Raw genomic sequence first — 12,863 nt, 5'->3', positions numbered from 1 at the left:
CTTGACGAGAGACACAGAGGGAGAGAGGGAGGAAGCCATGAGTGGCAGGAGGTGCAAAAGAGAGAGGGACATTAGTGAAAAGGGAAGGATAGAAAGAAATGATAAAGTAGGAAAAAGTAAAGAAAAATGAAAACACAGATGAATATATAAGTGTAACAATCATGCGTCTACCTGTATCGATCACAAGCTGACATCGGTCAACTTTATTCTGATCAGAATAGTGCATTGTAAAGGTTTATTCTTGAGGCACGGGATGGCAAGGGGTTAACTTGAGTCCTACAGTAGATACGGACGCAGTTACTTTTAGGATTTCAGCGCCAGATTTCACTAATCGGATGTATTTTACATGATTGTTAATTATATCCCCGCATTAACTGTGCTCACATACTTTCATTTACTTATTTTACTTTGATACAGCGAGATGGTGAGCTAGAGCAAGTGCTTGAACTGGAGGTGCATCCAAGTAGTGTCCGTTTCTCCTGTCTCAATATAGAAAAGGAAACTATTGCCATGCAATGGCCTTGTTTAGTTTGGTCATTCACTTTGATAGACAGAGGCAATTTAAATGAGCAGAAGGTTAACAGTGTTAACGGCGCCCTGGCAGCTCACCTGGTAGAGCGTGCACCCATGTACCAAGGCTCAGTCCTTATCACAGCGGCCCAGGGTTCGAATCCAACCTGCAACCCTTTGCTGCACATCTTCCCCCCATCTGTCTCTCTCTCTCCCCCCCTTTCCTGACCACAGCTGACCCATCCTATTCTCCTAATTAAAGGCTGAAATGCCCCAAAACTAATCTTAAAAAAACTGTAGATGTCTTCGCTTGGTGTGCGTTACTGAAAAGTTAGTCTATATCCTTGATGTTCCACTTCCGGGATTGCTCCGGTGCCGCAGAAAATTCCGCCGGAATGTATTTTCGCCGATGTCCGTTTCCTTCCTCTTTCTTTCTGTTGGACTATGGTTAACTGCTCCTCAGATCTCTGCAGGGTAAATCCAGACAGCTAGCTAGACTATCTGTCCAATCTGAGTTTTCTGTTGGACGACTATTTTTCAGGGGCTCCGTACGGAGCTTACCGTCGCCCATGACGATTGTGATTGGTTTAAAGGAATGCCAATAAACCAGAGCACGTTTTTCTCCCATCCCAGAATGCTGTGTGGACTAGCCAGACCCTCCTCCGCTTCGCAGCGTGTGGATGGTCTGGCAAAGCCAGACTACTGAAAAGTTGAAGATTACTGAGCTTAATTATTGTTGTCTTCACGCTACAATATCATAATCTGCAGTTTGTAGTTCCATGACCAACAACTAAAGAAATAATTGACAACTCCTAGGTATGAAATGATTTCAATATTTTGAGGTAAAAGAGGAGCCATGCACAGCAAAGCCCTGTTGTAAACAAGGAGATAAGGAAACGAAAAGCAAAGTACCTTTTCTTTAACAAACTCACACTTGAGCTCGTAGGAGTTCTTGAAGCCTTGACCGTAGACCTGGATGGTGGAACAGTCTCGCTGTCGGACATCACACAGACCCTCCGTCTCCAGCTCAGTGATCTCTGGGATCTGGTCTTCACAACATCAACAACAAAACGGGCATAGACTGTTAGCCCTGAGAATTTATTGCACATCACAAACCATATGTCTCACAACCTTAAGTCTGTCATCATAGAGGTCCTGTGGAAAGATAGACGTGCAAGTAACTGCTGAATGCATTACAACAACGCTAGAATCATACCTTAAAATGTTTTTGTGCTGTGGGTGTAGGTCAGTGGTGGAATGTAATCAAGTACATTTATTCAAGTACTGTACTTAAGTACAAATTTGAGGTATGTGTACTTTACTTGAGTCTTTTATTTTCATGCCACTTTCTACTTCTACTCCGCTACATTTCAGAAAGAAATATTGTACTTTTTACTCCACTACATTAATCTGACAGCTTCAGTTACTAGTTTCTTTAGAAATTAAGATTTTTGCACATATAATATATGTAGTTTATAAAATACGATGTTTTATTATAAATTACCCAACAATATAACGGCCTACAAGTCCGGCTGAAATGATTAGCCGATTAAACTCGGAACTCTTTTGATCGTCTGCAGTTTCTAAAATGTGAGGATTTTTCTGCATTGAGTACTTTTACTTTTAATACTTTAAGTACATTTTCCTGATGATACATACTTTTACTTATATATAGATATGTCTGCAATAAGCTAATATTGGCTGATGTATTGGCTTTATTAAAGACCTCTCTAGAACTAGTGCGTCTGTGTCAGTGTATGTTTAGTATGTTACCAGACAGCACACTGCAGTCGTATGACCCAAATCCTGGGAAGCAGACACAACCCCACTCTGAGCACTGGCCGTTCCCGTTGCACAGATTGGGACATTTGAGGACAGCCAGAACATCCTTGTACTCTTCTTCTCTCCTCTTCTCCTCTATTAGCCTCCTCTCACACTCATTTTCCAGCAGCGGTAAAGTTGCATTCAGCCACGACTGCTCATCCTTCAGCTGTAGGTCGGTAACGCACATAGCCATCACGTGGCTAATTATTGACTCTTCTAACAGGCGCACACAACTTAACGCTATGCTGGAGCCTGCCACAGCCTGCTGACACTGAGTCCTGGCTCGCTGCTCGGTCAAGCCAGAAGGTGTGGGCCATGTTAGGGAAAAATCTAGTTGAACTGCTGCTTCGTGGTCCTCTGGGAAAAAGTAGGTGAAGCCCTCCAGATCAGACTGGCTGAGGCTTTGGTGCGGAGAGTTAGAAATGTAATGGTGAGTCTGCCGCCTGCCTCTGCGGTGAGCTGAGGTTGAAGCTCCATCGCTGGAGGCTCTCAAGGAGAAGCTTCTTTCACGCAACTCAGCGTCACTACCTTGATCCTGGGTGTGTTGGCTGGAGTGACCCGAAGGCAGCGGCTGTCTGTCGCCTCCTTCACCTTTGAGTAGCTCAATCGAGCCGATGTACTCAGCTGTGACGTCCAGAGTGGGGATGACACTGGGGAGGTGCACGTTGCCATGATGAGAGCAGGTGGGGTCGGAAGACGTGACTGGCTGAGATCGGGCTCTGGGAGATGTGAGGAGGGGCTCTACCTGACAGTTACAGTACTTGCGGGGTCTCAGTGTACTCAGGTGGGATGGCACCGTGTCAAACAGGCTGCTGCCTGGAGGGAGCCTGACAGAGGGAAGGAGGAGATGTCAGTGAAGAGGAAACAGAGTTTGACAGGAGGGTCTTTGCATGGCCTGATAGGGGGTGCTTGGCTCCCGTAATTGATATTGTGACATCAAATAGCATACATCCGATTGACACACAGTGAACCTTTGTGACCCATGGGATCTGTGGCCCAGGTGAAGGTGCCTGACTCTTTGGAGATGGAGTACACTAGAATAAAACTTTGAAAAAGATGATTGGCTACTGATTGACTACATAAAAATTGTCTTAAATGTATAGACATCCTAAATAGTTAATAGCTCAAAAGCTAATATACTGCCAGCCAGGTTCCACACCGCTGAATCCCTGCCACATCTTCAGCGATTCAAATAGGTCTGGCGCTGTACTCATTGATGGCTGGTAAAGGCCATTAGAGTAACAATTGACCAATCAGAGTTTAGCAGGCAGGATTACATGTCTTATTTCTACATAGCTAGCTAGTTGCCTAGCTTCATTGAAAAATAGCAACAAAAAATGGTGGCGCTGTACTCATTGATGGCTGGTAAAGGCCGTTAGAGAAACAATTGACCAATCACAGTTTAGCAGGCAGGATTACATGTCTTATTTCTACATAGCTAGCTAGCTGCCTAGCTTCATTGAAAAACAGCAACAAAAAATGGTGACAAGCATGATGATGATATTGACACAGACACTGACCTCCATTCAGAGATAAAAGCGTGCAGGTGCTCCAGTGTGGCGCCCCCTGCTGAGTGGAAGTCGTTGTCTGACTGTCCGTCGTAGGTCCCACACAGGCCCTCAGTGTGGCTCCGGTCTGAACTGGGAGCTCTCAGCGTCAGACTCATTCCCCAGTCAGACACGTCTGCACGAACAAACGCTCCGGACGAGAAGGTCATCTGCAAACAGTCAAAGATTCAGGACTATCACACAAAACGACAGAGAGCATGTTTTACATGCCAGATTTTACATGGGTTAGTCACGTTTTGATACCAAGGCAGTCTTGGTGGCTCTTTGCGTGCAGATTACTACACCTTTCTTAATAAACAGACATGTCTGGCAAAGCATAAATCAAGCGAGAACCCCCCTGGTGTATTTCTCTTGGTGTATATAAGTTAGGCTTAAGGAGGGAACAATGGAGTTGGAAGTGCTCTGTAAGTTGGTGGGGCTTTAAGTAGGCATTAAAGTGTGTCCTGTATGAAAAACATACAATTGTCATAGTTCATTTACTGTAAATATTATTGTTTTCCCCCCTAAAATGCAATGATTTTTATGTACGTGTTGGTCAAACTATGATAATGTAAATATACATGACGTCAAAATTGAACAATTTGATTAACTAAATTATATATTCAGGTTGTTGCTTGTCCTAAATAATGCTGTGATTTATGAAGCAGAAGCTAGATTGCGAAGTGGGTGTGACTCGTCCTCGCTCACCGTGACTTTGCGTCCCTGGTAGGACTCTGTGATGCGAATGCCGCTCTTGCTCAAGTCTCTGTTCTTTACGGACAGGTGAGGTTTGGTTTCCCCCATTTCGCCGTTGCACATGTCAAAAGCGATGACATCGCCGCCGTCCCTCACCACGAAGCCGCACACACACGAGGCGGCGTGCAACACGCTGCCGCACTCCCACTGACGAACATGGACCTCAAATGGCCTCAAAATGCTCTTATAGAGAACAAAGGTGCCAACTTGGAAGTTCTCATAGTACCTGTAAATAATAATACAGACCATAAGATATTAGCATATTACAGACAGAAAAAACATTCACTATGGACACAAATGTGTGGACAAATGTCCACATATAACAGAATTCGTTGAATTGCAGTTTATGATACATATAAATTATGTTTCCAGATAAACTGAATAAGAGATTGAAGTACCTGCCATCAAATGTGATCATGTGAGGATCAGTGAAGGAGTAGCAGTAGGCTGAGGGAACATCCTTCACTGTTATCTGAAACGACACATCAGTGTAACTCCTATTTAAAATAAAATACTCAGTATACATGATTACAGTACATGAATGTACAGTTGGTTCTCCGATGCATATTTGAAAAAACAACAGTGTCATATCATAAAAGCAGCAAGTTTGAGACAAAGAAAAGATAATAAGAAAAAAGTATTACAAAGAGGGTTAAATAGAAATAATACAATATGCAAAGAGCTATACTGATTACATAGTGAGTTGAAGAACAATTTGATAAATAAAAATCAGAACTTCATAATAATAATAAATAAACCATCAACAAATTATCACTAAATAACATTTTCAAATCCCCCCAGGACTATTTAATCGGTTTACCTCAACAGGTTCTGGTGAGTATCCGCTCCAGAGAAAATTCTGTGCGACGATGGATTTAACAGAGATCTGAGTCGTCCTGTTGCCATCTTTGACAAAGTCTGTGACGGGGCTGAAGTGGATCAGAGCTCGGCTACAAACCCCGTCCCTACAGGGGCCCCCGGACAGATCCACCACACAGGAGGACAGAGACAGATCTGCACCCAACAAACCATCACCTGTAACACAACAAAGAATGAGGTGCGGTTTATTTGCATGATGATGAAAACAGAAAATAAAAAAATGGTGGGGGGTAATCTGTCATTATCTTGCTGTAAGTCCTCACCTTTACTGCTTGTGCTGAGCTGCAGCGACAGAGTGCACAGCTCTGTAGAGGAGGAGGACTCTTCCAGACATGGGACAGGAACTGTGCTCTCAACCACCAGCTCATACAGCCTCCCGTCCTCAGATACACTGCTCACCTCTGGCCTTAGCTGCACAAAACAGTTATAAAAGTGATCATAGAACCTTTGTCACAGGTACACGGCATTCAGAGGGAGAGGTTTTAGGGAAAAAGATATTTCTTGGAGGAATAAATAATCTCTTCAGCCAAAGAGCTTTTGTAAGAGCATTAGCTAACAGACTTAAATTTAGTTTAGTTTAGTTTATTTCTGTCATTTGTAATTTACAACATTCAATACACTGGTAGAAACAAATAAATAGACATACCATTAATGCTTTTTCTTGCAATAGAATAAACAAACACAAAAAAACCAAAAAAAACAGGACCAAAAAGGTGTAGGCTGAAGCCTAAGATTATAACACCTACCCTTTTTACATGAATTATTATCATTCATACAAAGTAATCAAAGAATACGGTGAAGAGAAAACTAGTCAAAATCTAAATTAAATAACAGAAGAAAAAAATAGTTTGAGTAGGATTTTATTTCTGATCTATGTTGATGGTCAGCAAGATAGCATCTTTTGTCTTTATAATATAACTTTGGGAAATATGCATATTTCGAACTTTGGACGGAACCAGGCCAGATGTTTACCCCTGCTTGCAGTTATTATGCTAAGCTAAGCTAATTGCCCCATTGGCTCTAGCTCCATACGCACAGACATACGATTGGTATCAATCTTATACCAATTATTTACCTATATTTAAATAAATGATATATAGTATACCATAAACAGAACTGTCGCTTTTTATTCTGTGTATGCACACATACACACAGGAATATAATAAAAACCTACAGAGACAACACACACACACACAGTTATAAAACTATAGAATACTGTGATATACCATAATCCCAGCAAAGAACTCCTGACTTTCCATTGAAGAGCTACGGACGTCGGGCGAGTCCAGGAAGAAACTGACGCTGGAGCAGTAAATCTGAGAGAGGGAGAGATTTGTGGTCTCATTTTAAAGAAAATCTGCAATTGATACGCCTACCTAGTAAAGGGACAGAGTGAAGGAGAAGGAACAGAAGGAACCACATAGGAGAGAATCCTGGATGAATAAAAGGTTTTCTAGTTAAGGTCACATACACATACATGACCAGTGCACAGTAAACAGGGTTTCTGCAGGTTTCATTTCATCAAGTCAGATTTAAGACTTTTCAAGACATTTTTAAGACCATTATGAATGAAATTTAAGACTCATATCACGAAATAAAAAAGAACAAAAAAAAAAAAACATCAGATGTCAGACTCCGGAAACATCGTCTGAAACAATTCCCCGATTTCCTCATTCGCATCATAGGACCGGTGCCTAGTCACCGTGAAAACACATTCTAAAGCGCTGCGGGAGCATTTCATCGAGCATTAGGAGGTAGCGTTACATGAACGTAGGAAAAGACCTGTTTAAAATAATTTAAGACCTAGAACACAATAATAATTAATCATTTTTAAGGCCTTAAAGTTTGATTTTAAAATTTTAGACTTTTTAAAGAGCACCTATTATGCTTTTTTTTTATTTTTCCCATCTTTTAGTGTGTTACATAGCTTTTTTGTGTATGCACTAGATGTATAAATTACAAACAAAAAAAACACATTTCACTCCAAATGGAGTTTTTTCTTCCACAGACAGCACTTGCCTCAACTGCCTTAAAACGGCTCGGCCACATTCCTGTTTGAAATTCCTCAATTAGTGATGTCATTGATTGAGAAAGCCAGCCCAGTTTTTCATCTTTGCTGCCCATTGGTGCTGCCTGAGCAAACACAGCCTGCCCAGTGGCGTGTTTGAATTTGGTTGACCAATCACAACAGAGTGGGCCAGCTGACTAATCAGAGCAGACTGGGCTTTTCGGGAAGGCGGGCCATAAGTGTTTCAGGTGGAGGCACTGCAGCAATGGGCAGTATGAGAAACAGAATATGTTTTTGGAACATCAAAGTATGTAAACCTATCCTAGTAGACCAGAAGAGTACAAATATGATGCTGAAAAGGAGTATAATAGGGGCTCTTTAAGACCCCATGGAAACCCTGGTAAAACTTAAAGGTGCTGTAGGTAGGATTGTGAAGATCCAAGACTTAGCCAAAAAATTTGAACATCGACAACTTCTCAGTCCCTCCCCCCTTTTTGCTAAAGCCCAAAACAGTCTCCTAAGCCCCTCACCCCACAAGGGAAAATGAATGCGTGTGCATGAGCAGTGATTGACACACAGTTAGACACCCCCCCTGGCCCTGATTGGAGGATCTGAACAGGGAGCGGTGGATTTTTGCAAATCACACTACAGGCTGTAGGTGGTGCCAGAGGAGCCGCATTTTTTTTTTTTTATTACCTGTTTCATTTATATATGACAGAAAGTTAGTTTTATAAGTCTTACCTACTGCACCTTTAACCACATGCTGACAGTTTTAAATAATAGCTTTTTTGATTTAAACAGAATAACCTTGTCCCCCAGACGGAGGTTGAAACCGTCCAGCTCGATGAAGGCGGAGGTCTGGATGGTGGTCTCCTGTTTGAGCTCCTCCTTCCTGCCCTCAGGTGAGAGGCGGGACCAAGCCACCACGTAACCCAGAGAGCTGTTGGAGCTGCTCCCAAAGCTGCACTTCAGGTAGATGGACTTTCCTGTCACCTCTGAGACAATCACTGGTGCAGATGGAATGGGAGGCTGCTTTGCTGACAGGAGAGAAGCAGAACGATTGGGTAGATTAGTGGTGTCTAACATGGGTATTAGATGGTATTTACGCAATTTTTTTCTCTGCATGTTGGTAGTGTAAAAATCACAACAGAGGTGAAAAGGGAAGCCAATACAGCTTTTATTAAAGGTCCCATGACATGGTGCTCTTTGGATGCTTTTATATGGGCCTTAGTGGTCCCCTATTACTGTATCTGAAGTCTCTTTTATATAGACCTTAGTGGTCCCCTAATACTGTATCTGAAGTCTCTTTTATATAGGCCTTAGTGGTCCCCTAATACTGTATCTGATGTCTCTTTTATATAGGCCTTAGTGGTCCCCTAATACTGTATCTGAAGTCTCTTTTATATAGGCCTCAGTGGTCCCCTAATATTGTATCTGAAGTCTCTTTTATATAGGCCTTAGTGGTCCCCTAATACTGTATCTGAAGTCTCTTTTATATAGGCCTTAGTGGTCCCCTAATACTGTATCTGAAGTCTCTTTTATATAGACCTTAGTGGTCCCCTAATACTGTATCTGAAGTCTCTTTTATATAGACCTTAGTGGTCTCCTAATACTGTATCTGAAGTCTCTTTTATATAGGCCTTAGTGGTCTCCTAATACTGTATCTGAAGTCTTTTATATAGGCCTTAGTGGTCCCCTAATACTGTATCTGAAGTCTCTTTCCCGAAATTCAGCCTTAGTGCAGAATTACAGCCACTAGAGCCAGTCCCACAATGAGCTTTCCTTAGTATGTGCCATTTCTGTGTCTGTAGCTATTGAGGAGGAGAGAGGGGGGGGCAAGGTGGAGGGGGGGGGGTGTGGCCTTGACCAACTGCCACTTTGCTCGTTTGAAAGCCATGATATCTCTCTCTCATGGGTGGGTCAAATTCTCTGGGTGAGCAAAGCAGAGAAAGGGGAGGTAACCTTCCTCCTTATGACGTCATAAGGAGGAAGATTCCAGATCGGCCCATCTGAGCTTTCATTTTGTCAAAGGCAGAGCAGGATACCCAGGGCTTGGTTTACACCTATCACCATTTCAAGCCACTGGGGGACCATAGGCAGGCTGGGGGAATGCATATTAATGTTAAAAAAAACTCATAAAGTGAAATTTTCATGCCATGGGACCTATAAGAAATCAAGGCCATGTACTGTTTACTTTGTTGTATACTACGTACATGTAAATCATTGTCTTATGTCAAAGTAAAATTAAGTTACAGTCTACAATTTGATTCAACAATTTATTCCACTTTCTCGTATAAGGTTTGTTCACTCACAGGGTCCCGTTTAAACCTCATTAATGGTTTGATTATACAGTACAGCATATGGCCAAAAGTATGTGGACACCCTGTCTCCATACACCCTGTTCTTTTAATCTGGAACTGTTTTTCATGGTGTAGGCGTTGACCCTTAATCTCCTTTAAGAGAAATCATTGTGGCAACAGTTAGGGAAAGGCCCAGTTTCAACATGACAGTGGCCCTGTGCACAAAGTCAGGTCCATAAAGAAATGGCTTTCCCAGTCTGTTGTGGGCTGGCCTGCACAGAGCCCATTCAGGTTCACATATCTGGAGGAAAGTCCAATTTAATGGTCTCCAATGTAATGGACTGCCCATGTTTTTAGAATAAAATGTTCAACTATCACATATGAGTTCAACGTTTAGTGGTGAACACACTTTGTTCAGGCATCCATGTATTTTTGTGCCAAATAATCTATATTCAGAAGAAAATAAGAGACTAACCCAGATGATATACTGTAAGCTTCATAAAGTGTGGTTTGTTTACCGCTGCTATTAAATGAACAAACATAAACACATCATTTACTGACATTGGGCGGGAGACTGATGCTAATTTCCATTCCAGGTGGATTTAATGACAACAACTACGTCTACTTCTAAACTTTATCATGACTGACAAATGCAGAAAATGGTTATGCAGATGAAGGTAGCTACAGCTGAGGTACATGAATTCATGTATATACTGTTAGCAGTTCTAGCCAAAAATATATATTTAGCAAGCCCTGCTCTGAGTTTAAAAGCAGAAAAGAGAGCTTTGGATTCACAGCAACCTGAATTCCATTATTTAAAACAATGTAATGAACATATTCAGAGATATTTCATCTCTCTAATTAAACCTCCCTTCTCCTTTCCACCTCTGCCAGCTTCCTAAAACCTGGCGTAATTCACGACCTGGCTGAGGGCCGTCACCATGGAGACGAGGCCCAGCGGACGCCGGGACACATGCTCAGCTCGTTAAGAGGAGCGGTGAGGGGGCCGGCGGTGCATTCCTGACCGCATGGCAACTCCCTGACCTCCTGATTGTTTCGGTGTTTGACCTAACACGAGGAGGCAAGCGTACAGTAAGCCGTAAACACAGCAGCAGGATTCTCACTGTTACATGTTCCATCGACGTTCAGCTCGTCAGGGCCGCAGGTCAGCGACGTTGTGGGTAAAATGTCCAACATCTCTGTTAAGACAGATAAGAGAGCAACAACGTTAATTAACATAATAGAATATACTACATGGCAGAGAAGAGACTCTGTGAGGTTGTTTTTTAAGACTTCTCTTAGAATCTAGGAATATTTTCATATTTACATGATGCAGATGCGAGCAACAATAACATTCCATCTTACTGTTAGAGTCATATAACAGGACACCTCAAACATTGTACCAATCAATGATTAAAGGTGCAGTAGGTAAGCCTTATAAAACTAACTTTCTGTCATATTTGCTGAAACTGACCCTATGTTCAAGTAGAACTACATGAAACAGACCTGTTCAGATTCACCAATCATGGCCAGGGGGGGTGTCTAACTGCGTGTCAATCACTGCTCATGCACACGCATTCATTCTCCCTTGTGGGGGGAGGGGCTTAGGAGACCGTTTTGGGATTTAGCGGAAAGGGGGGAGAGACTGAGATCTTCACAATCCTACCTACAGCAGCTTTAACTGCGTTTCTAAATTAGCGCATATGTACATTAAACTGCAGGTAACTATAGCAACAATACTTCTATTTTGTGCTGTATTACCATCTAATCTCAGAGGTGAAACAAACTCTGGACTTAACTGGCAACTAAAAAAAATTGATAATAAGGACGACTATTTGAATATGGATCTTTTACTTCTGTGGTAATTGGTCATGCATAAGCTTAATATTGTACTCTGAAATATAGAACATAATGGACTTTCTGTTTTGACATACCCTGAGCACAGTATCCCATGCATCCCTGCGTAGGCTGCAGCAGGTAAACGTAGAAGTCTCCACAGTTGCGAACGGTGACCGGGATGCGGAACATGCAGCAGTCTTTGCTTGTGCCAGGGAAGAGCTGCCAGGCAGCGCAGGCCGTCAGCTGCCTCACCTCCTGGGGCCCCGGCAGGGACTCCCCCTCGCCCAGGGACAGCCACACAGGAGCCTGAGTCCCACAGTGGTTCACCTGTATGTTTAGAAAGACATTGAGGGGAGGACATTAGGGCACACATTTGTACTAAGGTGAAACGTGACATATTAATAAAAGCTATAAGGTTTGCTATTCTCAGCAACTGATAAAAATAGAAATGGGTAGTATCTGCAGCAAAGATGTCACAAACATAGGCCTACAAAATCACTTTAAGCTAATACAGCATAAATCTGAAAATGCTATTTTGTAACAGTCGCATGTTATGCTCCTTTAAAAAAAAAAAATCCTTTGTATGACAAATCTAGCCATTTATGCACCATCATCATAAAGACATTGCATGTTATTATGTAACACGTGTTCACAGCGATCCATTCTTTCTTCCTCTGCCCACTCCTGTGGATATTTATCACCCAGGGAGAGCAGTGATGCCCTGGGAAGGCAGAGGGAGGCTGACACTTCAGATGGATCCTGCAGGCTCATCACAGCAGAACACCCGCAGGAAATAAGACACATTCCAGCTCTCCTTGCACTTTCCTTCATAAATATTATGCACACACACACACACGGATAACTGTATGTGTACACAAGTGCAAATGTATTCATGCTTGCACACACGCTAATTGATTTTTATAACATACTCAAATGAATGGAGATCAAGGGTTGTTTGGGAAGATAGAACAAATACATCCAAACTAAATCACAGTATTATGGATTAGCTGTGATGTAAAGTAGACATGATTTGCTGTAGACTAGACTGGAATGGTCCATTAATGACAAAGATTACTCAACACATGCAGATCATTTACCTCTACACACTGGGTGGGCATGCTGGCTGGCTTGTCAAAGATCTGAAACTGGTACCAGCCCGGAGTGAGGGAGTGGTCGCAGATGAAGTCATGCAGGGCCGAC

The 12,863-nt window shown here is 42.4% G+C and overlaps 1 protein-coding gene across 1 annotated transcript in view; it reads right to left on the bottom strand.

Moving 5' to 3' along the window:
• Window positions 1-12,842, bottom strand: part of vwde (von Willebrand factor D and EGF domains) — a 28,916-nt gene extending 16,074 nt beyond the window's left edge. The window contains exons 1-12 of the mRNA XM_078252172.1: window positions 12,761-12,842; window positions 11,759-11,990; window positions 10,949-11,023; window positions 8,332-8,561; window positions 6,743-6,832; window positions 5,780-5,927; window positions 5,458-5,672; window positions 5,036-5,109; window positions 4,590-4,863; window positions 3,855-4,051; window positions 2,284-3,161; window positions 1,423-1,559 (exon numbers count right to left, since the gene is read on the bottom strand). Of these exons, the coding sequence (XP_078108298.1) occupies window positions 1,423-1,559; window positions 2,284-3,161; window positions 3,855-4,051; window positions 4,590-4,863; window positions 5,036-5,109; window positions 5,458-5,672; window positions 5,780-5,927; window positions 6,743-6,832; window positions 8,332-8,561; window positions 10,949-11,023; window positions 11,759-11,990; window positions 12,761-12,781 (2,571 nt within the window). The 5' untranslated portion in view covers window positions 12,782-12,842. The remainder of the gene's footprint in view (window positions 1-1,422; window positions 1,560-2,283; window positions 3,162-3,854; window positions 4,052-4,589; window positions 4,864-5,035; window positions 5,110-5,457; window positions 5,673-5,779; window positions 5,928-6,742; window positions 6,833-8,331; window positions 8,562-10,948; window positions 11,024-11,758; window positions 11,991-12,760) is intronic.
• Between the last annotated feature and the right edge of the window lie 21 nt (window positions 12,843-12,863).

This window comes from Sander vitreus, chromosome 6 (assembly GCF_031162955.1).
Source record: "Sander vitreus isolate 19-12246 chromosome 6, sanVit1, whole genome shotgun sequence".
NCBI lineage: Eukaryota > Metazoa > Chordata > Actinopteri > Perciformes > Percidae > Sander > Sander vitreus.
Note: the sequence above shows the minus strand (reverse complement) of the source record. Positions and strands in the feature narration are given on the sequence as shown.